This window comes from Pongo abelii, chromosome 1 (genome assembly GCF_028885655.2).
Source record: "Pongo abelii isolate AG06213 chromosome 1, NHGRI_mPonAbe1-v2.0_pri, whole genome shotgun sequence".
Classification (NCBI taxonomy): Eukaryota; Metazoa; Chordata; class Mammalia; order Primates; family Hominidae; genus Pongo; species Pongo abelii.
The window spans coordinates 99,629,968-99,655,715 of NC_071985.2; the positions used below are offsets into that span (position 1 = coordinate 99,629,968).

The window sequence follows — 25,748 nt, forward strand, 5'->3', positions numbered from 1 at the left end:
GAAGAAGGGAGATGAATTTTGAGGAGACTGAAACAACTATCACAAAGAAAGGCCTGAATACACTTGTAAAAAAAGACAGTAAGACCCCCAAACAGGAAAAAATTATTTAATACTGTAACAAAATGCAAAATAAAGTACCCAAGTTACAAAACATAAATTCCTTTGGTTCATGATCACACCACTATTTTTACCTTCCACATAGCTACAGACATCACACCCTCAAAGTGAAGTCAGCCTGTCCCCCTCATACTGAAGATGTCATGCCAAAACCATCACATACCCCACTGTTCAGTGAAACTGTTGGCAACTTACATGGAACAGAGCTGTGGGATAGGAAAAAGGGAAAAGGGTTGGGTTAAAAAAAAATGGGGAGACTCTACACATGCAGAACAAGTCAGTGGGAGGGAGTGCTCTGCTGGGTCAACACGCCATGAACCACACCCCTATTCATGCTACATGAGGCTGAGTCCTTGCTACAACCACACAGAAATACAGACAATCAAGTGAACCTGAGCACCCCCAGGGATAACAGAAGAAAAATACAGAGAAGCAGAGGAGAGAAAGAATGGCAGCAAGAGGCAGATCACAGAATACCAGGGAACACCTAGTCCAAACCCTGTTTTACAGATGGGGAAAGTGAGACCTGGAGTAGTGAAGTGTCTTGCCAAAATACATAGTTTATGGGAGCATTAGAACTCCATGCTTCCCTTTAATATGAGCAAGGAGAAAAAGAGATTGACAAGAAATTGATAGGCCTGCTAAGGCAGGAGACAGACCCAGGCCTCTCATTCCAGTTCTGCTGTCTTTTTGGAAGAGTGCCTATGAGGTCATTAAGGCCTTTCTGGGTGTTTTCTTGATTCCCAAGAGTCAGGGTTCTGGGTGGCTCTGGGACAGAGGCATCCAAAGAAACAGCCAGGCCACCTGATCAGGACAGAAGACAATGGCCTCTAATCTGTTCCCAAACTAGATCTGAAACAGTCACAATAAGCTAAGAATAGAAATTCAGCCATCTCTGAATCAAACACCATCACTTAAATGGTGGCAGAAAGAAAAGTCACTGAGCTGGAAATCTGCTGTAGGCTGAAAACTGGAATAAATTTCCAAAGCGCACTCTCTTTTCTCTCTAGCTTGAGGCAGGTATTCAATAAATACTTGAATGAACAAGTGAATAAATGAATACATGGAGACCATCAATGAATGTTCAGTTCCATGACAGATACTGGTTCTGTTCAAGATCTATGCCGAGGACACTTTTGGGGTCTAAATTCTTTTTGTCCCACTGTGCTGGGACTGCAGATATGTCACATCATGCCCCTGGCAAATAAAATAGAGAGAGGTACAGATTTAAATAATAAAATGTGTCTGATTGGTAGAGATTAGGGGGAAAAGGTGGAAAGCCATTCTTAAAGCAGCTGCTTTCTTACACTTTTTTTCTCCTCTCAGTTTTATGAGAACAGTATACCAGATCCTGGAGCAATGAAGACAGAATTGCTGAATCTCCAAACATCTCAAAACATGCATTTGAAGTGAGTCAGGTAGCCTCACCCACTACCTCCTCGCCTCTCAACAGTCACTTCTTGGACAGGGAGGCTGTGGTAGACTGTGACAGTGAGATCTGACTGCACTTCTCAAAGACGGCCTCAGCGGAGAGTTTAGGCAGCCCCTGATCTAGAGGGCACTCATCCACCAAGCTGTTCATGGGCGTGGGGGGCAGCGGAGGGTCCTCCTCATCTTGACTCAGTCCAGAAATCAGGGAGTTACTTGCCCTGTCCAATTCCTTGTCCACCTGCTCCCTGGACACATCTGCTGTCTCAGGCTGTCCTGAAGGGATCTTCATGGAGTCAAAATATGCTGACAGGGCTTCCTGGAGCAGGGGCAGAAGTTTCTTTCGAGAGACCTGGGTGTTGCCTTGAAGATAGGCATGGAGGTTAGGGTGGGTGCTTGAGGCAGGGGTAAGCTTCAGGGGTGGAGAGTGGGAGTGTTCCAGGACTCCACAGATCTAAAGAGGAGACAATAACAGGGAAATGATACACAACTTGCTGTAGCAAAGTGTTGGGCTTCTAAGTGAGAGGCTTCCTCTATAGAAGAGGAAGCTTTTAAAAAGTAAGTCGGCCAGGCTGGGCGCGGTGGCTCACGCCTGCAATCCCAGAACTTTGGGAGGCCGAGGCGGGCGGATCATGCGGTCAGAAGATCGAGAGCATCCTGGCTAACAGAGTGAAACCCCGTCTCTACTAAAAATACAAAAAATTAGCCGGGCGTGGTAGCGGGCACCTGTAGTCCTAGCTACTCGGGAGGCTGAGGCAGGAGAATGGTGTGAACCCGGGAGGTGGAGCTTGCAGTGAGCGGAGATCGCGCCACTGCACTCCAGCCTGGGCGACAGAGCGAGACTCCATCTCAAAAAAAAAAAAAAAGTAAGTCGGCCAGGCGCGGTGGCTCTCGCCTGTAATCCCAGCACTTTGGGAGGCTGAAGCGGGTGGATCACCTGAGGTCGGGAGTTTGAGACCAGCCTGACCATCATGGAGAAACTCCATCTCTACTAAAAATACAAAATTAGCCAGGCGTGATGGCGCATGCCTGTAATCCCAGCTACTTGGGAGGCTGAGGCAGGAGAATCACTTGAACCCAGGAGACAGGTCGCAGTGAGCCAAGATGGTACCACTGCACTCCAGCCTGGGCAACAAGAGCGAAACTCCGTCTCAAAAAAAAAAAAAAAGTAAGTTATCCTTGAGGCCGGGCACAGTGGCTCCTCACGCCTGTAATCCCAGCACTTTGGGAGGCCAAGGTGGGTGGATCACCTGAGGTCAGGAATTCGAGAACAGCCTTGCCAACATGCTGAAACCCCGTCTCTACTAAAAATACAAAAATTAGCCAGACGTGGTGGTGCACACCTGTAATCCCAGCTACTTGGGAGGCTGAGATAGGAGAATCATTTGAACCTGGGAGGCGGAGGTTGCAGTGAGCCGAGATCTCACCATTGCACTCCAGCCTGGGCACTAAAGCAAGACCAAAAAAAAGTAAGTTATCCAGAGTTCAGTTTTATTGTTTGCAACAGAAGGAACACTAATATACACAGCATTTTTTTTTTTTTTGAGGCGGAGTCTTGCTCTGTCGCCCAGGCTGGAGTGCAGTGGTGCAATCTCGGTTCACTACAACCTCTGCCTCCCCGGTTCAAGTGAATCTCCTGCCTCAGCCTCCCATGTAGCTGGGACTACAGGCATGTGTCACCAAGCCTGGCTAATGTTTGTATTTTTAGTGGAGACGGGGTTACACCATGTTAGCCAGGCTGGTCTCGAACTCCTGCCCTCACGTGATCCGCTCTCGCCTCGGCTTCCCAAAGTGCTAGGATTACAGGCGTGAGCCACCGCGCCTGGCCCACAGTATTTTATTTTAGTATTTTGTATTTTTTATTTAATAGAATAGGGATGGGGTCTTGCTATGTTGCCCAGGCTGGTCTCCAAATCCTGGTCTCAAGCAATCCTCCTGCTTCAGCCTCCCAAAGTGCTGGGATTCATACACAGTGTTTTATTTATTTTATTTTACTTTAATTTTTTTTTTTTTTTGAGATGGATTCTTGCTCTGTTACCCAGGCTGGAGTACAGTGGCATGATCTTAGCTCACTGCAACCTTCGCCTCCCAGGTTCAAGCAATTCTCTTGCTTCAGCCTCCTGAGTAGCTGGGATTACAGGCACCTGCCATCATGCCCAGCTAATTTTTGTATTTTTAGTAGAGACGGGGTTTCGCCATATTGGCCAGGCTGGTCTCAAACTCCTAAGCTCAGGTGATCTGCCCAGCTCAGCCTCCCAAAGTGCTGGGATTACAGGCATGAGCTACCATACCCAGCCATACACAGTATTTTAAAAACAGAGGAAACAGTTTAGATTGTATATTTCATTTTATTATTAAAGTAACTAAAGCTAAGTAAGATGGTTGTAAAATCATGCAGATGATGGCAGTTAAACCAGAACCCAGGAACCCCAGCTTCTAATCTAGTGTTGTTTCCAAGGGTATAAATGTGCTCAAGAACTTGAACTAGGATGGGATTAGAATTTATCTAGAGGCCAGAAGAGGGATGGAGGAAGAAAGAATGAATTGAACAAAGTAAGACTGGTATCACTATTATCCTCACTTACATGCAGGGAAACTGAGGCTTAGATGATCAGGTAACTTGCCTAAGGTCATAATTTGCATGAAGCAAAACTGACACTGAGCCCAGAGCTGTCACCAAAGCCAGTGTTCTAAATCAATATATTATACTACCCCTAACATAGGAGAAAGAGAGGAGATGGTAAAGTAGACTGTGAGAAAAGGACTCCTGGCTGGGCATAGTGGCCCACACCTGCAATTCCAGAACTCTGGGAAGCTAAGGCTGGTGGATCACTTGAGTCCAGGAGTTCAAGACCAGCCTGGGCAACATAGCGAGACCCTGTCCCTACAAAAAATACAAAAAAAATTAGCTAGCCATGGTGGTGTGCCTGTAGCCGCAGCTACTTGGGAGGCTGGGAGGATTGCTTGAACCCGGGAGGCAGAGGTTGCAGTGAGCTGAGATCGTGCCATTGCACCACTCCAGCCTGGGCAACAGAGCGAGACATCTCAAAAAAAAAAAAAGAGAGAGAGAGAGAAGGACTCCTGTTTCCAAGCATAGGGGCAGCCTAGACAATGGTAGAGTCATTAGAAATCCACACAGCTTTAAAAGAGCAGCACAGAGGGGAGAAGATTCAGGAACGTGGAAGAGGTACTTCTAATGGCCAAAGCACCCTTTTCTTAATGACAGGATTAGTAAGAGCCACTATTTACAAAGTGCTTACTCTGCTCCAGAAGTGTGCTTTACACATGATATTACGTTTAATGATCATAGCAGAATTAGCAGTAGGTACTATTATGCCATTTCCAGATGTAGAAGTCAACTGACTTGCCTTAGCTCAAAGAGTGAGTAAGAGGCAAACCTAGAACAGAAAAGCACATCTACCTGACTTTAAAAACTGCAGTTCTTGGCCAGGTGCAGTGGCTCAGGCTTGTAATTCCAGCACTTTGGAAGGCCAAGGCGGGTGGATCACTTGAGGTCAGGAGTTCGAGACCTGCCTGGCTAACATGGTGAAACCCCGTCTCTACTAAAAATACAAAAATTAGTCGGGCATGGTGGCAGGCGCCTGTAGTCCCAGCTACAGGCTGAGGTGGGAGAACTGCCTGAACCTGGGAGGTGGTGGTTGCAGTGAGCCAAGATCACACCACTGTACTCAAGCCTGGGCGACAGAGTGAGACTCCGTCTTAAAAAACAAACAGACAAAACTGCAGTTCTTTTCATAATGACAAACTACCTTACACTGAATGAAATCAGATTTGCTTCCTGGGGAGAAGGCAAAGGCAAAGGAGGGTGGGAAAGGACAGACATACCTTCTATGAAAGCAAAGGATTATCTGGCTGTATTCTGTCTTTAGCAGTCCTCACAGAGCCTAGGCAACCCTCAGAATCCCTGAACTGCCTTAAGCCCACCATTTTTTTTTTGGAGACGGAGTCTTGCTCTGTTGGCAGGATGGAGTACAGTGGCGCAATCTCGGCTCACTGCAACCTCTGCCTCCCGGGGTTCAAGAGATTCTCCTGCCTCAGTCTCCTGAGTAGCTGGAACTAAAGGCACGCACCACCACGCCCAGCTAATTTCTGTATTTTTAAAAGAGATGGGGTTTCACCATGTTGGCCAGGATGGTCTTGATCTCTTGCTCTCGTGATCTGCCCTCCTCAGCCTCCCAAAGTGCTGGGATTACAGGCATGAGCCACTACGCCCAGCCTTAAGCCCACTTTTAAATTCTTCCCTAGGCTAATCAGTAACCAGCAGAGGAACAGAAAGGGGAGGAAGCAGGAAAGATAGCCAAATCTGGATCTAGATCACTTCTTTACAGAGTTTGCACTATACAGAATAATTAATCCCTGCATAGTAAGTAGCAGAAAAGGTCTCTCGTATTTCTAATTTTCAAGGCAACAGCGTAATTCCAGGGGTGAGGAATTAATGATTAAACCAACAATAGAGTTGTTGTTTTTTTTTTTCCCCCAACAGAGATGAGGTCTTGCTATCTTTGCCCAGGCTGGACTCAAACTTTCCAGCTGGGCTGGGCGTGGTGGCTCACGCCTGTAATCCCAGCACTTTGGGAGGCCGAGGCGGGCGGATCACGAGGTCAGGAGATCGAGACTATCCTGGCTAACATGGTGAAACCCCGTCTCTACTAAAAATACAAAAAATTAGCCAGGTGTGGCGGTGGGCGCCTGCAGTCCCAGCTACTCAGGAGGCTGAGGCAGGAGAATGGTGTTAACCCGGGAGGCAGAGCTTGCAGTGAGCTGAGATTGTGCCACTGCACCCCAGCCTGGGCAACAGCACAAGACTCTGTCTCAAAAAAAAAAAAAAAAAAAAAAATACTTTCCAGCTCAAGCAATCCTTCTGCATCAGCCTCCCGAGTTGCTGGGACTACAGGCACGTGCCACTGTCCCTTGCTCAAGAAGGGAATTTTAACTCCAGATTTATAACATTTCCTTCTAACTAGATTTCGTTCTTTCAAAGTAGGAATTGAATCTCTAGTTCTCTTTGGAATTCCCCCTTTCTCAACAATGCTATGATTAAGGATGTTCATTAAAAAAAAAAAGAATTAAAAAAAAGGATATTCATATAGAGAGAGAATGGGAAAAAGCAGAAAGGGAAGGAAACAGGTCCAGAAACAGGTCAAGGGACCTCGTGTAAGTACACTAATATAAGAACCTAAGACAGGTCCTTATAGGACAGCTGTAGAGCACAGAGGTACATACAGGCAGACTCTGTAGGGCTCTTAGGTTGGAGAAGGGACACAGACTCACCGTTGTTCGGAGTGCCACATGGGGACAGAAAATAGCCAACTGCCGCACTGGCTCATTGTGAGTGTTGAAAAAGATAGTCATGGCAACCAGGACATCATAGCTGTGAGCCTGGCAGAAAGCATGGAGATCTGCAACGAGGTTAGACCTCTGCAGAAAGGCCTGAAAGGGAAGAAATGGAGAGGGATGAAGGACTTTCACTTTCTCATCATCATCAATAAAACATCCTTGGGCCGAGCACGGTCGCTCACACCTATAATCCTAGCACTTTGGGAGGCCGAGGCGGGTGATCACTTGAGGTCAGGAGTTCGAGACCAGCCTAGCCAACATGGTGAAACCCTGTCTCTGGTAAAAATACAAAAATTAGCCAGGCATGGGAGCATATGCTTGTAATCCCAGCTACTCAGGAGGCTGAGGCAGGAGAATCACTTGAACCAAGGAGGCAGAAGTTGCAGCGAGCTGAGATTGCACCATTGCACTCCAGCCTGGGGGATGAGAGCGAAACTCCGTCTCAAAAAACAAAAACGAAACAAAACAAAACAAAAAATTAGCTGGGCATGCTGGCACGCACCAGTAATCCCAGCTACTAGGGAGGCTGAGGCAGGAGAATTACTTGAACCCGGGAGGCAGAGGTTGCAGTGAGCTGAGATCATGCTACTCCACTCCAGCCTGGGCAACAGAATAAGACTCAGGCTCAAAACAAACAAACAAACAAACAAACATACATAACTGCTAGAGGTTTTTTGAGCATAGGAGATAGTACTTCAGTTACGGTGGTCAGGAAAAACCTCCCCAAACAAGAGACATCTGAGCTGAGTACCTGAATGTTAAGAAGGAGCCAGCTTTACAAAGAAAAAAGCTCAGGTGGGAATGAGCTTAATGGTTCCGAGGAACAGAAAAGAAACCAGTGTGGCTGCAGTACTGTAGAACAGGAGTGGAGCTGGAATGAGATGAGGCCAGAGAAAAAGACAAGGGCCAGATCAAGCACGGCCCTGTAAACCACAGTAAGCTTATCCTTTAGATTTTATTAAAAATACAATGAGGCCGGGCACAGTGGCTCACGCCTGTAATCCCAGAACTTCGGAGGCCAAGGGGAGAACTGCTTGAGGCCAGGAGTTTGAGACCAGCCTGGGCAACATAGTGAGACCCCATCTACACATACATATGCGCGCGCGCGCACACACACACACACACACACTAGTTAGGTGTGGTGGTGTGCACCTGTGGACCCAGCTACTCGGGAGGCTAAGGTGGGAGGATTGCTTGAGCCTGGAAGGTTGAGGCTGCAGTGAGCCATGATGGTACCACTGTACTCCAGCCTGGCAACAAAGCATGACTCCCTCAAAAAAAAAAAAAAAAAAAAAAATTAAAAAAGACCACTCTAGCTGCTGCGGGGAGAATGGTTTGTAGGGCTGCAAAAGCAGAGGCAGAGAAACCAGTACTGAGGCTAACACAGCGGTGCAGTGAGAGATGCTGGACTCTGGTGGTCACAGTGGAGGTGGAGACAAAGATAGACACAAGATACATTTTGGAGGTGAGCCAGGAATGAGGTGCAAGGCCACATGCATAACATGCATAGCTAAAGGCTTTCTCTCCCCACCCACAGCCACAACTTACTCTTACCTCCAAATCCATATATATTGCACTAATGGCCACCTTGACGCCTTGTCTATAGATAGTCTTCTGGTCCTTTCTCAGCATCTGCTCAGTGGTCAGTCCTAGAAAGCAGATGAGAGACTAGGGGTCAAACAGGGGAGGCCAGGGTCCCAAGACCAAGAAGGCACGGACAGCCAGACGGGTCAAGGAAGGAAAAACAGCCTCTCTTTGGGGCAATGAATGGGGGAGATAATTGAAAATGTAATCATAGCCAGGTGCGGTGACTCAGGCCTGTAATCCCAGCACTTTGGGAGGCTGAGGTGGGCGGATCACCTGAGGTTGGGAGTTCGGGACCAGCCTGGCCAACATGATGAAACTCTGTCTCTACTAAAAATACAAAGAATTAGCTGGGTGTGGTGGCGGGCGCTTGTAATCCCAGCTACTCAGGAGGCTGAAGCAGGAGAATCACTTGAACCTGGACTCCGTCTCAAAAAAAAAAAAAAAAAAAAGAAAGAAAATGTAATCACATAATCAAAAGCCATCTTAAATAACTGGTGACAATAGGTACCTTTAGAGCAAGGAACTTTGGAGAGAAGGGCGAAACCCAGAACAGAGGCTTTTGCTTTTTATCTTTCCCTCTTCCTATACTGTTTACATGTGAGTTCTTTCTTTCTTTCTTCCTTTGTATGTCAACAGGTGGTAGCTGAGTACAAGAATACAGTTTTTTTTGGTTTTCTTCATCTTTTGTATACTCACAAAATATTTCTTTTGCCTCCCTAACCAATTCTATAGATTTCACTCTGATAATTTAGTATACTCTCAGCATATTTTATATATATGTCCTGTATTCTCTGAATAGACTAGAACCTATCAGGCTCTTTTTGTTTTTTTTTGAGACGGAGTTTTGCTGTTGTTGCCCAAGCTGGAGTACAATGGCGCAATCTCAGCTCACTGCAACCTCCGCTTCCCCGGTTCAAGGGATTTTCCTGCCTCAGCCTCCTGAGTAGATGGGATTACAGGCATACACCACCATGCTCGGCTAATTTTCCTATTTTTAGTAGAAACGGAGTTTCACCATGTTAGCCAGGCTGGTCTTGAACTCCTGACCTCAGGTGATCCGCCTACCTCAGCCTCCCAAAGTGTTGGGATTACAGGCGTGAGCCACTGCGTCCGGCCCTTCTGAGGCTCTTAATACATTCCTCCTCATCCTAACCAAGAGCCAGGATAGAACAATCCAGTAAATGATTATTTCATGCTTGGGCTAATATGATACTTCATTTCTTTCTGGTATAAAATTTAAATAATTGGCCAGGCGTGGTGGCTCATGCCTGTAATCCCAGCACTTTGGGAGGCCCAGGCGGGCAGATCACCTGAGCTTGAGAGTTCAAGATCAGCCTGGTCAACATGGTGAAACCCGATCTCTACTAAAAATACAAAAATTAGCTGGGCATGGTGGTGGGCGCCTGTAATCCCAGCTACTCGGGAGGCTGAGGCAGGAGAATCGCTTGAACCCAGGAGGTCGAGGTTGCAGTGTGCCAAGATTGTGCCACTGCACTCTAGCCTGGGTGACAGAGCAAGACTCTGTCTCAAAAAAAATAAAAATAATATAATGAACAAGGCTTGCCTTTCTGTTTTCTTATCTGGGAGGTAGAAAAGTCAGCTAACATTTCATACCTGATACATCAAACTTTGCCTTTTGTAGGGAATCAAATATATCATTTCTCTTGGGTAGGTCTGGGAAAAGGGCCTCTAGTTTCTCCACATATTTGCTGTCCTTTGGGGTTGCCTTTCCAATTTTAAGGTCCATGTTGACACAGTCCAGGATGATGGTTCCTGTGGAGAAGGGAGATGGTGGAACTTGAATCCTGTGACCCTCCACACACGACCACCAGAACATATATAACCTTCACACCAAATGGACACACACAAGGAGATTTGTATAGCAAAATCTCTGAAAGCAAAATGAGAAACTGGGATGGACTGTGTCCTCAGACCTCCCAAATCCAAACTAAAATGTAGGAAGGGAAATGGGGAAAAGGTAGAAAGAAAGCCTGAGCATCTCAACCCTTGGAGATTTTACAGCCTAGTCAGGCAGAGATATACCTCTTCAGTAGGCCAAATCCCATCAAAGAATCTTCTAAGTTGGAAAAGACAGTCTAGTCCAACTCACTCTCTCTCTCTTTTTTTTTTTACAAGTGGAAGAATTAGAACAAGAAAGGTTAAGAGATTTGCTCAAGGTCACCTCTCTATTTCCTGGAGGAATTGGTATTGGAATCTGTTTCCTGCTTCTTTGGCTAATCCTCCTTCCATCATAAAATGATGCCAATAGGAAGCTTCTTGGTCTATTGCCCTGCACTTCCTTTTTACTTTCTCCAACAAGTATCCCACAGGCCTTTAAACAGATGCTTAGTTGTCCCCCGAAAGAATCCTATCTTTTGGTATGAGCTGAATGGCTCTGAGAGCACATGGTTAGGCTGGAAGCGTCTAGACTTTTCCACTCTCCCTTCTCAGGGATAGGAATAGAACTACTGAGGTCCCAATCAAGGTCCCAATCCAAAAGCCACCCTTACCATGCAGAAGGGCTGCAGTTTGCCTGTCCAAGATCTCTGGTGCCCCCTGCAGGATTCTCTCGGTCACCAGGGTAGCACAGGACCCCACCAGCTCAACTGAAACATGGCAGGGAGGGCAGTGTTTCGGCTCGATGGGTCGATGGTCTAGCACCTCTGCTACTGCCTCCTCTAGGGCTGTGTCACTTCTGTGGAGGGGAGGATATGGGAAAAGAGAAAGAAAGATAGGTAGGGACACTCCAGCTGCTTCTAGCCAACCTCTACCCCACACATCAAGGAAAATGCAGATGTCTTTTTTTTTTTTTGAGACGGAGTTTCACTCTTGTCGCCCAGGCTAGAGTGCAATGATGCGTTCTTGGCTCACTGCAACCTCCGCATCTCGGGTTCAAGCGATTCTCCTGCCTCAGCCTCCTGAGTAGCTGGGATTACAGGCACCTGCCAACACGCCCAGCTAATTTTTTTGTATTTTTAGTAGAGATAAGGTTTCGCCATGTTGGCCAGGCTGGTCTCGAACTCCTGACCTCAGGTGATCTGCCAGGCAAGCATTTAAAACTGACCTTTGGTTACTTTTACCTCTGCCTAACTCCTCTCAATTCTTTTTTTTTTTTTTTTTTTTTTTGAGACGGAGTCTCACTCTGTTGCCCAGGTTGGAGTGCAATGGCACAATCTGGGCTCCTGCAACCTCCACCTCCCGGGTTCAAGTGATTCTCCTGCCTCAGCCTCCTGGGTAACCGGGATTACAAGGCACATGCCACCAAACCCAGCTAATTTTTTTTTTGTATTTTTAGTAGAGACGGGGTTTCACCATGTTGGTCAGGCTGGTCTCGAACTCCTGACCTCGTGATCTGCCCGCCTTGGCCTCCCAAAGAGCTGGGATTACAGGCGTGAGCCACTGCGCCCAGCAATTCTTTTCTTTAATGTTGTAATTGGAGTCATCTTTAAATACTGTATCAGCAAATTCTGTGAAGCATCTGCTGCAAATATCTTACCCCCACATTTGCTGTCCTTTAGCGTTGCCTTTCCAACCCTACACCCCTGACACCCTTGATACCCAACATTTAAATTTCTCCTTTTTTTTCTAAGATGGAATCTCGCTCTGTCGCCCAGGCTGGAGTGCAGTGGCGCGATCTCGGCTCACTGCAACCTCCGCCTCCCAGGTTCAAGCAATTCTCCTGCCTCAGCCTCCCAAGTAGCTGCGAGTACAGGCGCCCACCACCAGGCCCAGCTAATTTTTGTATTTTTAGTAGAAACGGGGTTTCACCATATTGGCCAGGCTGGTCTCGAACTCCTGACCTTGTGATCCACCCACCTTGGCCTCCCAAAGTGCTGGGATTACAGGCATGAGCCACCGCCCCTGGCAAATCTCTCCTATTTTTATAACCCACTCAATACTTAGATTCCATGTGGGTCACCAGGTCCTGTGAATTCTATCTTAATTCCTATCCATGCCCTAGTTTCTAACTCTCTGTTACTGCCCCATTCTAGGCCCTCAATATCTCTCGTCTGGACTATTCCAGTAGTCTCTTAACCAATCACCTGCTTCCAACCAAGAGACCTCCTGGGCTGTCCTTCACAAAGTGGCCTGAATGATCATTTGAAAAAAGAAAATCTGATTCTTTTAGGACCCAGAATATAATTTAAAATAGTTCCCCACTGCCTAAAATAAAATCCAATCGCCTTAGAAGGGCCTATGAGGCCTCCATAATCTGCCTCCTGCCTGCCCCTTCTGTCTCATCTTTTTCCATGTCCTACTTCTCCCTCAAATTTTATGCTCCAGCTGTGCAAAACAAATTCCATTTCCCCTAGCTCACCATGCTATTTCACGCCTGCCTGCATTTGATTCTATTAATTACTCCCTCTGCCTGGAATGCCTTTCCTAACCACCTTCCCTCCTCCCTCCCAATTCACCAAGCAAACACCTAGTCCTCTTTCAAGACTGAGATCAGTGCTCACTTCAGCAGCACATGCGCTAAAATTGGAACGACACAGAGAAGATTAGCATGGCTGCTGAGCAAGGATGACAAGCACGTTTGTGAATTGTTCCATAAAAAAATATATATATATATATATATATTTAAAATAAAAAATAAAGACTGGGCGCGGTGGCTCACACCTGTAATCCCAGCACTTTGGGAGGCCAAAGCGGGCGGATCACGAGGTCAGGAGATCGAGACCATCCTGGCTAACACGGTGAAACCCTGTCTCTACTAAAAATACAAAAATTATCCAGGTGTGGTGGTGGGCACACCTGTAGTCCCAGCTACTTGGGAGGCTGAGGCAGGAGAATGGCATGAACCCGGGAGGTGGAGCTTGCAGTGAGCCGAGATCACGCCAGTGCACTCCAGCCTGGGCGACAGTGCGAGACTACGTCTCTTAAAAAAAAAAAAAAAATTAGCCAGGCTGGGCGTGGTGGCTCACGCCTGTAATCCCAGCACTTTGGGAGGCTGAGGCGGGTGGATCACTTGAGGCCAGGAGTTTGAGACCAGCCTTGCCAACATGGTGAAACCCCGTCTCTACTAAAAATATAAAAAATTAGCTGGGCGTGGTGGTGCATGCTTGTAATCCCAGCTACTTGGGAGGTTGAGGCAGGAGAATCACTTGAATCTGGGGAGCCAAGATGGCACCATTGCACTCCAGCCTGGGCAACAAGAGCAAAACTCAGTTTCAAAAAAAAAAAAAATTAGCCAGGAATGATGCTTTTACACAGGAGGCTGAGGTGGGAGGATTCCTTGAAACCAGGAGCTCAAGGTTATGATGATGCCGCTGTACTCCAGCCTAGGAGACAGAGCGAGAGAGACACCATCTCTTAAAAAAAAAAAAGGTGGCGGCACCGTGGCTCATACCTGTAATCCCAGCACTTTGGGAGTCCGAGGTGGGCGGATCACCTGAGGTCAGGAATTGAAGACCAGCCTGACCAACATGGTGAAGCCCCATCTCTACTAAAAATACAAAAAAAAAAAAAAAAATATCCCGGCGTGGTGGCACATGCCTGTAATCCCAGCTACTTGGAGGCTGAGGCAGGAGAATTGCTTGAACCCGGGAGGCGGAGGTTGCAGTGAGCCTAGATTGCACTATTGCACTCCAGCCTAGGCAACAAGAGCAAAACTCTGTCTCAAAAAAAAAAAAGAAAAAAAAGGAAAGTTTATTACTGAATGAATCCATAGATGGATAATGCTCTCTCAGGCTGCCTTCTGTCAGTATCCTGCTATAACCACAATGTGCTCAAGAAAAAAATATTAGCAGGAGCCAAACAGACTTAGAAAAGTCACATAATCGTGTTGCTTTTTTGGTAGTTTTTTCCAGTAGTAAATTAGGGATGGAATTATTAAAAATGTGTACATTTGTTAAGCAGACATTATTGAGATATTTATAGATTTTTAAAAAATTTTTTTTGAGACAGAGTTTCGCTCTTGTTGCACAGGCTGGAGTGTGATGGCATGATCTCAGGTCACTGCAACCTCTGGCTCCCATGTTCAAGCAATTCTCCTGCCTCAGCCTCCTGAGTAGCTGGGATTACAGGCATGCGCCACCACGCCCGGCTAATTTTGTATTTTTAGTAGAGACGGGGTTTCTCCATGTTGGTCAGGCTGGTCTCAAACTCCTGACCTCAGGTGATTCTGCCCGCCTCAGCCTACCAAAGTACTGGGATTACAGGCGTGAGCCACCATGCCTGGCCTGGCTAATTTTTTTTTTTTTTTTTTTGAGACAGAGCATCACTCTGTCGCTCAGACTGGAGTGCAGTGGCGCGATCTTGGCTCACTGCAACCTCCGCCTCCCAGGTTCAAGCAATTCTCCTGCCTCAGCCTCCCAGGTAGCTGGGACTACAGGCGCGAGCCACCATGCCCAGCTATTTTTTTTTTTTTAAGACGGAGTCTCGCTCTGTCGCCCAGGCTGGAGTGCAGTGGCATGATCTCGGCTCACTGAAAGCTCCGCCTCCCGGGTTCATGCCATTCTCCTACCTCAGCCTCCCGAGCAGCTGGGACTATGGGCGCCCGCCACCATGCCCGGCTAATTTTTGTATTTTTTAGTAGAGACGGGGTTTCACCGTGTTAGCCAGGATGGTCTCCATCTCCTGACCTCGTGATCCGCCCGCCTCAGCCTCCCAAAGTGCTGGGATTACAGGCGTGAGCCACCGCGCCTGGCCTGAGATATTTATATATTCTAACATAATACATTATTCTAAAATCATAAGTGTTCATGTAGAAAAACTTTTGCTAACTTTTTGTGTGCTTTTTATTTTTATTTATTTATTTTTTTTGTAGAGATGGGATCTCACCATCTTGCCCAAGTTAGTCTTGAACTCCTGGGCTCAAGCAACCCTCCTACTTCACCCTCCCAAAGTGCTGGGTTTACAGGTGTGAGCCACCACACCTGGCCCTTTTGATAACTTAAAAAAATTTTTTTTAGAGACAAGTTCTTGCCCTGTCACTCAGGCTGGAGTACAGTGATGTGATCATGGCTTACTGAAGCCTCGATTCCTAGGCTCAAGTGATCCTACCAACTCAGCCTACTAAGTAGCTGGGACTACAGGCATGCACAACCACACCTGGCAAATTTTTTTATTTTTAGTAGAGACAAGGTCACACTATGTTTATAGATTTTTGTATTTATTATTATTTTTTTAGAGAACAGGGTCTCGCTATATTGGTCAGACAGGTCTCCCTAAGTGCTGGGATTACAGGCGTGAGCCACCACACCAGGCCACCTTTTAAAAATTAAAAATAGGCCAGGTGTTGTGGCTCACGCCTGTAATCCCACCACTTTGGGAGGCCAAAGCAGGCGAGTCATCTGAGGTTAGGAGTTCCAGGCCAGCCTGGCCAACAGCGCAAAACCCTGTCTCCAGTAAAAAATATAAAAATTAGCTGGGCATGGTGGCGCACACCTGTAATCCCAGCTACTCAGGAGACTGAGGCAGGAAGTATTGCTTGAACCCAGGAGGCAGAGGTTGTTGCAGTGAGCCGAGATCACACTACTGCACTGCAGCCTGGGTGACAGAGTGAGACTCCATCTCAAAAAAAAAAATTAATTAAAATTAAAATTAAAAATAGAGTTACAGGCCAGGTGTGGTGGCTCACACCTATAATCCAGCACTTAGGGAGGCAGAGGCAGGAAGATAGCATGAGCCTAGGAATTTGAGATCCGCCTGGGCAATATAGCAAGACCCTGTTCTCTAAAAAAAATTTAATAAGTGCAAAAATAAATAATAAGTTAAAAAATAAAAAGAGAATTGCAAACATTTTTCAAAGGTTTCTATTACAATAAATCTGTTTCAGAATCTTTTTTTTTTTTTTGAGACAGGGTCTCCTTCTGTCTCCCAGGCTGGAGTGGAGTGGTGTGATCTTGGCTCACTGCAGAGTCGACCTCCTGGGCTCAAGTGATCCTCCCACCTCAACCTCCCGAGTAGCTGAGACCATAGGCATGCACCACCATGCCTAATTTTTTGAATTTTTTTGTAAAGACATGGTTTTGCCATGTTGCTCAGGTGGGTCTTGAACTCCTGGAGCTTAATGGATCTGGCTGCCTTGGCCTCCCAAAGTGCTGAGATTACAGGCGTGAGCCATCGCACCCAGCACACAAAATCTTAAATAATGATACCAAAGGCAGATTTAAATGATTTTTGAGTTACCCTTTAGTTTGAACTCAACACGTTCTATTTCTTTTTATTACAGGGTATGTCTATATGCCACAGACATACATATAACTGCAGAACTGACAATATTTTGTGTTGTTTTTCTATATCTAATATGACCTATCAATTATGATTAGCCTATGAGATCCCTGAAAGCAGAAACTCTTTCTTTTTTGAGACGGAGTCTCGCTCTGTCACTCAGGCTGGAGTGCGGTGGCACGATCTTAGCTCACTGCAACCACCACCTTCCAGGTTCAAGTGATTCTCCCGCCTCAGCCTCCCAAGTAGCTGGGATTACAGGTGCTTGCCACCATGCCCAGCTAATTTTTATATTTTTAGTAGAGACGGGGTTTTGCCATGTTGGCCAGGCTGGTCTCAAAATCCTGACCTCAGGTGATCCACCCGCCTCGGCCCCCCAAAGTGCTGGGATTACAGGCGTGAGCCACCATGCCCAGCCAGCAAAAACTCTTTCTTCCTCTCTTTATATCTCACTCATCAGAGCCCAGCATGGTACATGATAGGTAGCAATTTAATTTCCTTGTGCTTACTTGGATAAGATATGATGGTCGACAAGGATGAGGGTGAGTTGGCCAGCCTGGTGTAATGCATGGAGGTCAATCTCATCCCGAAAAATCAAGATACTCTCTGGAATATGAACCTTCTGAAGAAAGAAGACAATGTCACCTCGCAGAGGTAGTTCAGAACGTTTTATATTTAAAACTGGCACAAAGACTTCCTCGGCCTCAGTTGTCTAGATAGGAAAGTGAAAAGCAGGTATCACAAGGTTTTATAATGACAGGAAAAAGTAACAAGACTATTGGGACCAAAGGAGACATATTTAGGTAAGTTACCACCTTTCTCAAAGCCACAAGTACCCAGTCTATAAAAATGAAAGGATGACTTTTGCCCTCCCTCCTTCTTAGCAATAACATGAAAGTCAACAAGGTAACTCATGGTAAATACCTATTTCTAGATGCAATGCTGCAGAGAAGGAATTTTTAGTCCTCAAGAACTAACCTGGGCAGAGGAATACACACTAGATCACTGATACCTATAAGGAACTCAGTAATAAACTGTTTGAATATTGCTTTATGGTTTACAAATCCCTTGAAATATATTTGCTCACTTTTTTCCTCACAGCAACACTGCAAAATATTGTTTTAGTTTTTATAGATGCTGGCATGAGACTCAGTAAAGTTAAGGGATTTAATTTACCTAATGCTAAATGCTGGTAAGTGGTAGAGCTGGGTCTTGAATCCAGATCTTTTCATTCTGAGGGACTCAGATCCTAGGTACTACCTTTTTTTACCCACCTTTGCTAGGTAAAAAGCCAGGGCAAGAGCAGACACCATGGAGTCCAAATCACAGGCTTCATTTCCCAGCACAACATGTAGAGGTCGGGACTCCTGGAGAGAAAGGAAAATGGGAAACTAACAAAAGTATCTCTATTCCTTTCCACTTATCTTTTTTTTTTTTTTTAATAATATATATATATTTTTGAGACAGGTCTCTCTCTGTCACCCAGGCTGGAATGCAGTAGTGTGATCACAACTCCCTGCAGCCTCAACCTCCTGCTAGATTCAATCAATCCTCCTGAGTAGCTGGAACTACAGGAAAGTGCCACCATGCCTAGCTAATTTTTTGTATTTTTTGTAGAGACGGGATTTTGCCATGTTGCACAGGCTGGTCTCAAACTCCTGGGCTCGAGATCCACCCGCCTCGGCCTCCCAAAGTGCTGGGATAACAGGTGTGAGCCACTGTGCCTGGCCTCTCCATCTACCTTATACTCATGTAGGGCTTCACACACTTCCTCTCATTGATCTTCACAGAGGGGGTAGGTCAAATAATCTAATGGGTCCTCATTCCATAGATGGCATAAGTGTTTCAGCTAAGCTTATAGCATTCTACATATATCCAGTTTGTAGAAAAGTGTTCTTTCCTCCTATCTCCTTGAACTTACAGAGCAGTAAATAAACTTCTGATTTCTTATCTTCTTTGGGCACTCAAATAGTCAAAAAAGGGGATTTGGGGTAGCTGATATATTCAAGGCATGCTCTTGGGCATATCAACCCTGGTTGATTATTTTCTTCCCATTTTCATAATAGGCAAAAGAATGCTTACGTTTCTTTTTTTTTTTTTTTTTGAGACGGAGTTTTGACCAGATTCTCATGCCTCAGCCTCACGAGTAGCTGGGATTATAGAAATGGGCCACCACACCCAGCTAATTTTGTATTTTTAGTAGAGACGGGGTTTCTCCATGTTGGTCAGGCTGGTCTCGAACTCCTGACCTCAGGTGATCTGCCCGCCTCAGCTTCCCCAAGTGTTGGGATTACAGGCGTGAGCCCCGCGCCCAGCCAAATTTTTGCATTTTTTGTAGAGATGGGGTTTTACCATGTTGCCCATGCTGGTCTCAAACTCCTGAGCTCAAGCGATACAGCCGCCTCGGCCTCCCAAAATGCTTGGATTACAGGCATGAGCCACCATGCCCAGCCAGATAATTCTTTTTTTGTGGAGGCTGTCCTGTGCATTATAGGATATTTGGCAGGATCCCTAGCCTCTACCCGCATGGATGCCAGTAGCACCCTAAGTCATGACAAACAAAAATGTCTCCAAACTTGCTGAATGTTCCCTGGGGGGCAAAACTGCCCCCAGTTGAGAACTACTGGGTTACAAGAAGGTGAAAATCCATATACTCTGACTTCTTCAATCAGGGAAGACTTGCTAGACACAAGAGTTTAGCAAAGTGGGAAGGTTCAGAGGAGTAACACATAGCAAGGAATAGTTATCAACTAATGTAACTTAAAGAGAAAAAGGGAATCTAGGGAAACCTAGAATCATCTTCCCTATACAGGCTATCACTCCTCTCTTCCCCCACTGGAAAGCCACAGCTCAAAAAGGGCAATTTTAGAAGACTTCTGGTGGTATCAATTGCCCCATCCAGTTACGAGATAGGTTTTTGTTTTTAAACCACCCTCTTCACCATCTCCTACTCCCATCCCTGGAGAGAAATACAGAAGACAGAGGTTATCTGTCCAAGTTCTGCCCAAAGGGCCCCTAAGGAAGTTTGCCCTGAGGTCCTCCCCATGCCTATTTCTCCAAGTCTACTTCAAGAGTTTGGAAGCAGGCCGGGCGCGGTGGCTCATGCCTGTAATCCCAGCACTTTGGGAGGCCGAGGCGGGCGGATTACAAGGTCAGGAGATCGAGACCATCCTGGCTAACCTGGTGAAACCCCGTCTCTACTAAAAATACAAAAAATTAGCCAGGCTTGGTAACGGGTGCCTGTAGTCCCAGCTACTCGGGAGGCTGAGGCAGGAGAATCTCTCGCACCCGGGAGGCGGAGGTTGCAGTGAGCCAGGATCGTGCCACTGCACTCCAGCCTGGGTGACAGAGCGAGACTCTGTCTCAAAAAAAAAAAAAAAAAGAGTGTGGAAGCAAACGCCCATTCATACTGAACAGCACTGGGGTAGGGGGATTCTTTACTTTTTTCCAAAGCAATAAGAATTCTACCCAATACCCCAGTCCTATAGTAACTCCTCTGGCTTGTAATTCCTCCTCCTGATACCAGAGACCTCTGATTCCTGGAGACCAAGAACTGTCCAGATGGCTGTGGACCAAAGTGACAGCAAAGCACTTGAGATAAGAGGCTGCAGAAATAACTTGCTCACTGAAGCAGTTACGGGGAGCGAGTGTTCTCTAGAGAGGAAACTATATAAACATGAGGCATATGGCCCTGACTGGAGGAAAAACGTAAGAGCAGTGGAGAAAAGGCAGAGCAAGCAGGAGAGACCTACTGTGGGGTCCAAAGAGATGCTAGAGAACCTTTCCACGCTCATTTACATCAGTGTTGCTTCACTGCAAGCAGCGGCTGAATCAGGTTTAGTTAGATCCTCACCATGAAGAGAATGCTAAGCAGAAAAGCACAAAGTAGGGACCAAATACAACAGTATGGTTCTGAAATCAGGAGAAACCATCTACAGAGGAAGGTGAACAATGAACCCCTTGCACTCAGCCAAACCTAGACAGCAACCAAAAGGAATGAATACAAAAGGAATACTTTGGGACTTGTAGCAAATCTTAGAACTGGAGTGACCAAGGGAGGCGGCAGCATTCCTCTCTTCTGTCAACACCCACTGTCACCCCAGCCTGACTGGACTATTCACCACCCGCAAACCATGATGTGCACATTCCCAGCTCTGCCCTTTGCACTATTTGTTCTCTGTTTGAATGCAGAACTACTACTTGAAAAGATCACAGACTTTGGGGTTGAATCCCAGCTCTGCTTCTTACTTGTTGCAGGACTTTGGACCCTCTAAGCCTCATTTTCCTCATATAAAAATGAGAATAGGCCGAGTGCGGTGGCTCACACCTATAATCCCAACACTTTGGGAGGCCAAGGTGGGCGGATCACCTCAGTTCAGGGGTTCGAGACCAGCCTGGCAAGCATGGTGAAACTAAAAAACACAAAAATTAGCCGGGCGTGGTGGGAGGTGCCTGTAATCTCAGCTACTCCAGAGGCTGAGGCAGGGAGAATTGCTTGAACCTGGGAGGCAGAGGTTGCAGTGAGCCGAGATCGCACCATTGCACTCCAGCCTGGGTGACAGTGCGAGACTCTATCTCAAAAAAACAAACAAAAAAAATGAGAATAATATCGTAACCAATTTCATGATGTTGTTAGGAGGATTAAATGAGATAGTACCATAAGTGCCTACGCTGTAAATAGTAAAGATGTGATCCTTCCCATCTTCTTTCTTTACTTCTCCCCATTGTTCAAGTCTACCTAATGTCTTTCTCTGTGAAGCCTTCCTGAACACCCAGCCCAGAGAAATCCTCTTCCTCTAAACCTCCAGCTTCTAGCACTTGTGGCTCTGAGACAGACCTTAACTTCTATCTTAAAGAGCTCCCTGTCTTTTCATGGTCATGTATCCCTGATCCTTAACATGGCTTATGTGGTGGGTGATTATATACTTTATTGTTCAAACTGGGACACTTACGAGAATGAAAAGGGGTGCTATTAATGATTATACAGGGGAAAACCAAGACTACCCTGGGCAAACTGGGTGTGGGGCTGCCCAACTTATAAGACATCATTCTCTTCTTTATTTAAGAAAAACATGGGTAACCCTTAATTCCAAGCCCATCCTCCACCAGCTGAAAGCACAAGCCAAACAGCCTCAGTTTTCTGACTATCAGAGAAAGAGTTCAGGGAAAATACAGCTATACTTAGCAGCATGAGGAAATCTAAGCTGCCAATGGAAAAAATACAATCTGAGGGCCACAAGTAAATAAATACAAACTTTTTTTCTTTTTTCTTTTTTTTAAAGACCCACTAGTTGGCCAGGCGTGGTGGCTCACGCCTGTAATCCCAGCACTTTGGGAGGCCGAGGCGGGCCAACCACGAGGTCAAGAGATTGAGACTGTCCTGGCCAACATGGTGAAACCCTGTTTCTACTAAAAATACAAAAATTAGCTGGGCATGGTGGCACATGCCTGTAGTCCCAGCTACTCGGGAGGCTGAGGCAGGAAAATCACTTGAACCTGGTAGGCGGAGGTTGCAGTGAGCCGAGATCATGCAAGTGTACTCCAGCCTGGTGACAGAGTGAGACTTCGTCTCAAAAAAAAAAAAAATTAAATTAAAATAAATAAATGAATAAACACCCACTAGTTGAAATGACTATCTTATCCTGATATATTCTTTGTGGCCTCAAGAGGCGGGGGCAGGGAGGGGATTCTAGGCCTGGCAAAGTAAACCACTTCCCTTCTGAAGCTGAATATGGTACGATAACTACTCTTCAGAATAGTTAATGGGGGAGAAAAATAAATGAGACAGAAAGCCAGAGAGAGACAAACCCTCTCAGCAGAGAAAATAGGAACAATACTGATGCCAGGACTGCAAATTTCTAAGGAGAGCCAGCTCCTGATTCCTGCCTCATGCCTGAGAACTGCACACACTACATTATCCAAGGGCTCCTGGATGAACACCTAAACTGCAATGCAGCCCTACCCTGAAGCAAAGATTTCTCCCCCCTAGAAGTGAAAGATGAGTCACCATAAATAGGACATTTGGTTAAATAAGATTTTTTTTTTAATGGAACATCCTATTGTCTCTGTGGCAGAGGCTATAGAAAATTTCTGTGGTATCAAATACTAAAAATATGGTAGCAACGGGAGACTTAGCTGGATTACCAGCTGTCTTTATCCTGTGCAAAGAGGAGCATTCATGATTTTCTGAAAGTTATAATTAAACTGTAGTTTAACAGAAACATTCAAACTTAAGAGTGTATCTGTCTAAATCATCTCTCTCTCTTTACACAAGAAACTTAACGGTGTCCTCTGGAGAATTGGATGGAGAGGAGAAAAGAAAAATGATCTTTATCTTTTTCATTTCATATCCCTTTGGTATTTAAATTTGTTCATGAAATACACATTTACTACTTCTATAATGTAAAGCAATCTAGGCTGGGTGTGGTGGCTCATGCCTATAATCCCAGCACTTTGGGAGACCAAGGCAGGCATATCACTTGAGGTCAGGAGTTCAAGACCAGCCTGGCCAACATGGTGAAACCCTATCTCTACTAAAAATACAAAACTTAGCCAGGCATAGTGGCGCACGCTTGTAATCCCAGCTACTCAGGAGGCTGAGGCAGAAGAATCGCTTGAATTCAGGAAGTGAAGGTTGCAGTGAGTCAAGATGGCACCACTGTACTCCAGCCTGGGCGACAGAGTGAGTCCATCTCAAAAAAAAAAAAAAAAAAAAAAAAAATTAAAGCAATTTAAATTGTTGGCATCTACCAGTATGTCTTGCCATCAGTTCCCCTGTTAACCTTCCTAGAGTCTAATTTTCTCATTTCTCCAGACCCTGGAGAGGCTATGTGATGATGAAAGCTCGAAGACACAATCTCACCTTTCGCAAGTTCACAAGTTTGAAAGGAAGATCTAGATCTTGCTCCTTGGGGGATGAATGCAGGGAGAGAAAGGTCAAGATGCCAGCAATATTGGAAAAATCAAGTATTTTTCCAGCTTCATATTGCTGTAGAGAATATACTATTCGGGCTGGGTACAATGGATCACACCTGTAATTCCAGCACTTTGGGAAGCCAAGCCAGGGGGATTGTTTGAGTCCAGGAGTTCGAAACCAGATTGGGCAGCATGGCGAGACCCTGTCTCTACAAAAATACAAAAAATTAGCCCTGCATGGTGGCACTGCCTATAGTCGCAGCTTTTTCGGGAGGCTGAGGTGGGAGGAGCACTTGAGCCGGGGAGGTGATCACACCATTGCACTCCAGCCAGGGCAACAGAGTGAGACCCTGGCTCAAAATAAATAAACAAATACAAAATAAAAATAGAGAATATACTACTAACCTGGGGGTGGGGGGAGGCTCTGGAGGATATATGCTGGAGAGTGGATGCATGCAAAGAAATACTATTTGGTGAGGTTTCAGGTCCAAGGGCACTTTACCAAATGGTGGAAGAGACCAGTCATTTGGGTTACTGGAGGGGAAAATCCAACTGTTTAGCACTTAGAATGGTGCCCCAAAAACTCTATATTAGTCCTCCAATAAGCGCCCTGTGGTGGAATCAGAGATAACAAAAAGGGATTGGTTCCAAATGGCCTTATGCATTGAAATAACTCTCCAAATTTGTTTTTCACAAGGAAAATGTCTATGTAATTGGTGTTAAAATGGACCTTCTCCCCAATTCAATATGAAGACAATTCATTTAGTCCAGCAGCTGAGTCTGCAGCAGGAATTAAGTGACTTTCAGGATTTGTTAAAGACCAGAATCTGTCCCTCAGGGGAATTTGTAGAGTTTAAGATATCTAAAAAGGAAAGCTCAGCAAGCCATCTATCTAGGTTTCTTCTGGGCAGTATAACTCAAAGTAGAGGGGCCGGGTGACCTCCTGGAGCCTGTCTCTGGTTAGCTTTTTGCTGCTAACTGGGGATAACAGCCTAATGCCTCATGACGGCTCAGCATGGCTGGGTGAGTCCAACTGACTCAGAGAGCACCAAAAATAAGCCACAAAGCATTCAGTAGTCATATTTATGGTTTTGATTCCAAACACACTTTGTGCTTATCCCTTCCAAGTGGAGAATTTTTATGTCATTTGTGTGCGTTAAGACCAAAGGAGAAACCTGGAGGCAAAGGAATGCTGGTTGTGGGTCAACAAATATGCCTCACGGATTTTGTATGTTTGGCTTAAAAACACTGACTTAAAGTAAAATACTGTGACTACTTCTAACCTAGAAATGAGTTCAGCCCGCCAGACAGAAACCGCCATTCAGAGGAAATAAAGCCGTGAGCACCGGTTCCCTCCACACCCCCGAGGTTCACCTGGAGGCCAATGGGCCAAGCGAAGCCTTGGGAGCGGAGAACTCAAAGAGGGGCGGGGAGAAGAAAAGAACAAACACACCTCGCGGGGCTAGGCTGGCGGCTGCACAGTCCTGGTTCTTTTGACGGAACTGACCAAGATGACAGCAAGCAGAGGCTCAAATGCAGGATTCAGACCCAAGACTTCTCCCTGCTCTCGGGCGGACCCCAAAGGCGGGGAGCCAAAAACCGGGAGACTGAGCAAGCAGCATTCTCACGCTCCTAAGCTGGCTTCTCGCTCCTCGCTCCTCATGCCCCAAAACTGATCAGGCCCCAACCCCCCACCCCACAACTCAGTGTTCCCTCCACACGGACCGTCGAGGCTCCCCCAGATCCTACGTCTTCGTCCTTCCTGGACCCCGTGCTCCATTCCTTACAGTCACAGACAGGGATCCGTTACCTGCAGAGCAGCTCGACAACCCTGCAGGTAGTCCTCCATGATGAAGCCCAAAGTACGCCGTCGCCCCTGGTCGAGTAGAGGTGCCCCTGGTCGAAGAGAGGTTTCCCCGGCGAATGCACCCCGCCCGGGACTCAGGAGATAGAGGCCAGAGTCAGGAGGCGGGACTCGAACCCGCCACACGGCGAATCGGCCTCCGACCCCGGGAGGAACTGCGTAAGCGGGCGCTCCGGAGCCCGGCGTCGTCCCGCCCCCGAGCCCGGCGTCGTCCCGCCCCCAGTGGCGGAGGCGGGGCCCTACGCCCAGAGGCTCCTGGGACGTCTTTCCGGAGAGGCTAAGGGGGCGTGGCGTGGAGCGACGT

At 46.4% G+C, this 25,748-nt stretch overlaps 1 protein-coding gene and 1 non-coding gene across 11 annotated transcripts; one reads left to right on the forward strand and one right to left on the reverse strand.

The window, feature by feature from the left end:
• Positions 1-90: 90 nt before the first annotated feature.
• PRUNE1 (prune exopolyphosphatase 1) lies at positions 91-25,714 on the reverse strand. 10 transcript variants are annotated; one of them, XM_009244655.3, is made up of 8 exons: positions 25,391-25,714; positions 17,940-18,032; positions 17,175-17,377; positions 11,001-11,185; positions 10,105-10,263; positions 8,458-8,552; positions 6,838-6,996; positions 91-1,999 (listed from the first exon to the last, which is right to left on the reverse strand). In XM_009244655.3, the coding sequence occupies exons 1-8, from the start codon at positions 25,427-25,429 to the stop codon at positions 1,571-1,573; spliced, it is 1,362 nt and encodes a 453-aa protein (XP_009242930.2). In that variant the 5' UTR covers positions 25,430-25,714; the 3' UTR covers positions 91-1,570. The 10 variants fall into 10 exon arrangements, with proteins under 10 accessions (XP_009242930.2, XP_009242933.2, XP_009242939.2 ...); XM_009244658.3 differs by having other exon boundaries at positions 17,175-17,287; positions 25,391-25,658; XM_009244664.4 differs by lacking the exon at positions 25,391-25,714 and adding an exon at positions 25,306-25,327.
• Positions 12,943-13,049, forward strand: LOC112130996 (U6 spliceosomal RNA). Its single transcript, XR_002913160.1, has one exon. It is a non-coding gene; the product is annotated as a U6 spliceosomal RNA (small nuclear RNA).
• Positions 25,715-25,748: the final 34 nt, after the last annotated feature.

Bases quoted from the DNA above. Each gene is read 5' to 3' on its own strand.
- PRUNE1 (XM_009244655.3), bottom strand. From the start codon at position 25,429: ATGGAGGACTACCTGCAGGGTTGTCGAGCTGCTCTGCAG. The intron at 10,264-11,000 runs GTAAGGGTGGCT...CCTTCTCCACAG, and splicing joins AACTGCAGCCCTTCTGCATG to GAACCATCATCCTGGACTGT. The intron at 6,997-8,457 runs GTAAGAGTAAGT...CTTCCCTTTCAG, and splicing joins CAATATATATGGATTTGGAG to GCCTTTCTGCAGAGGTCTAA.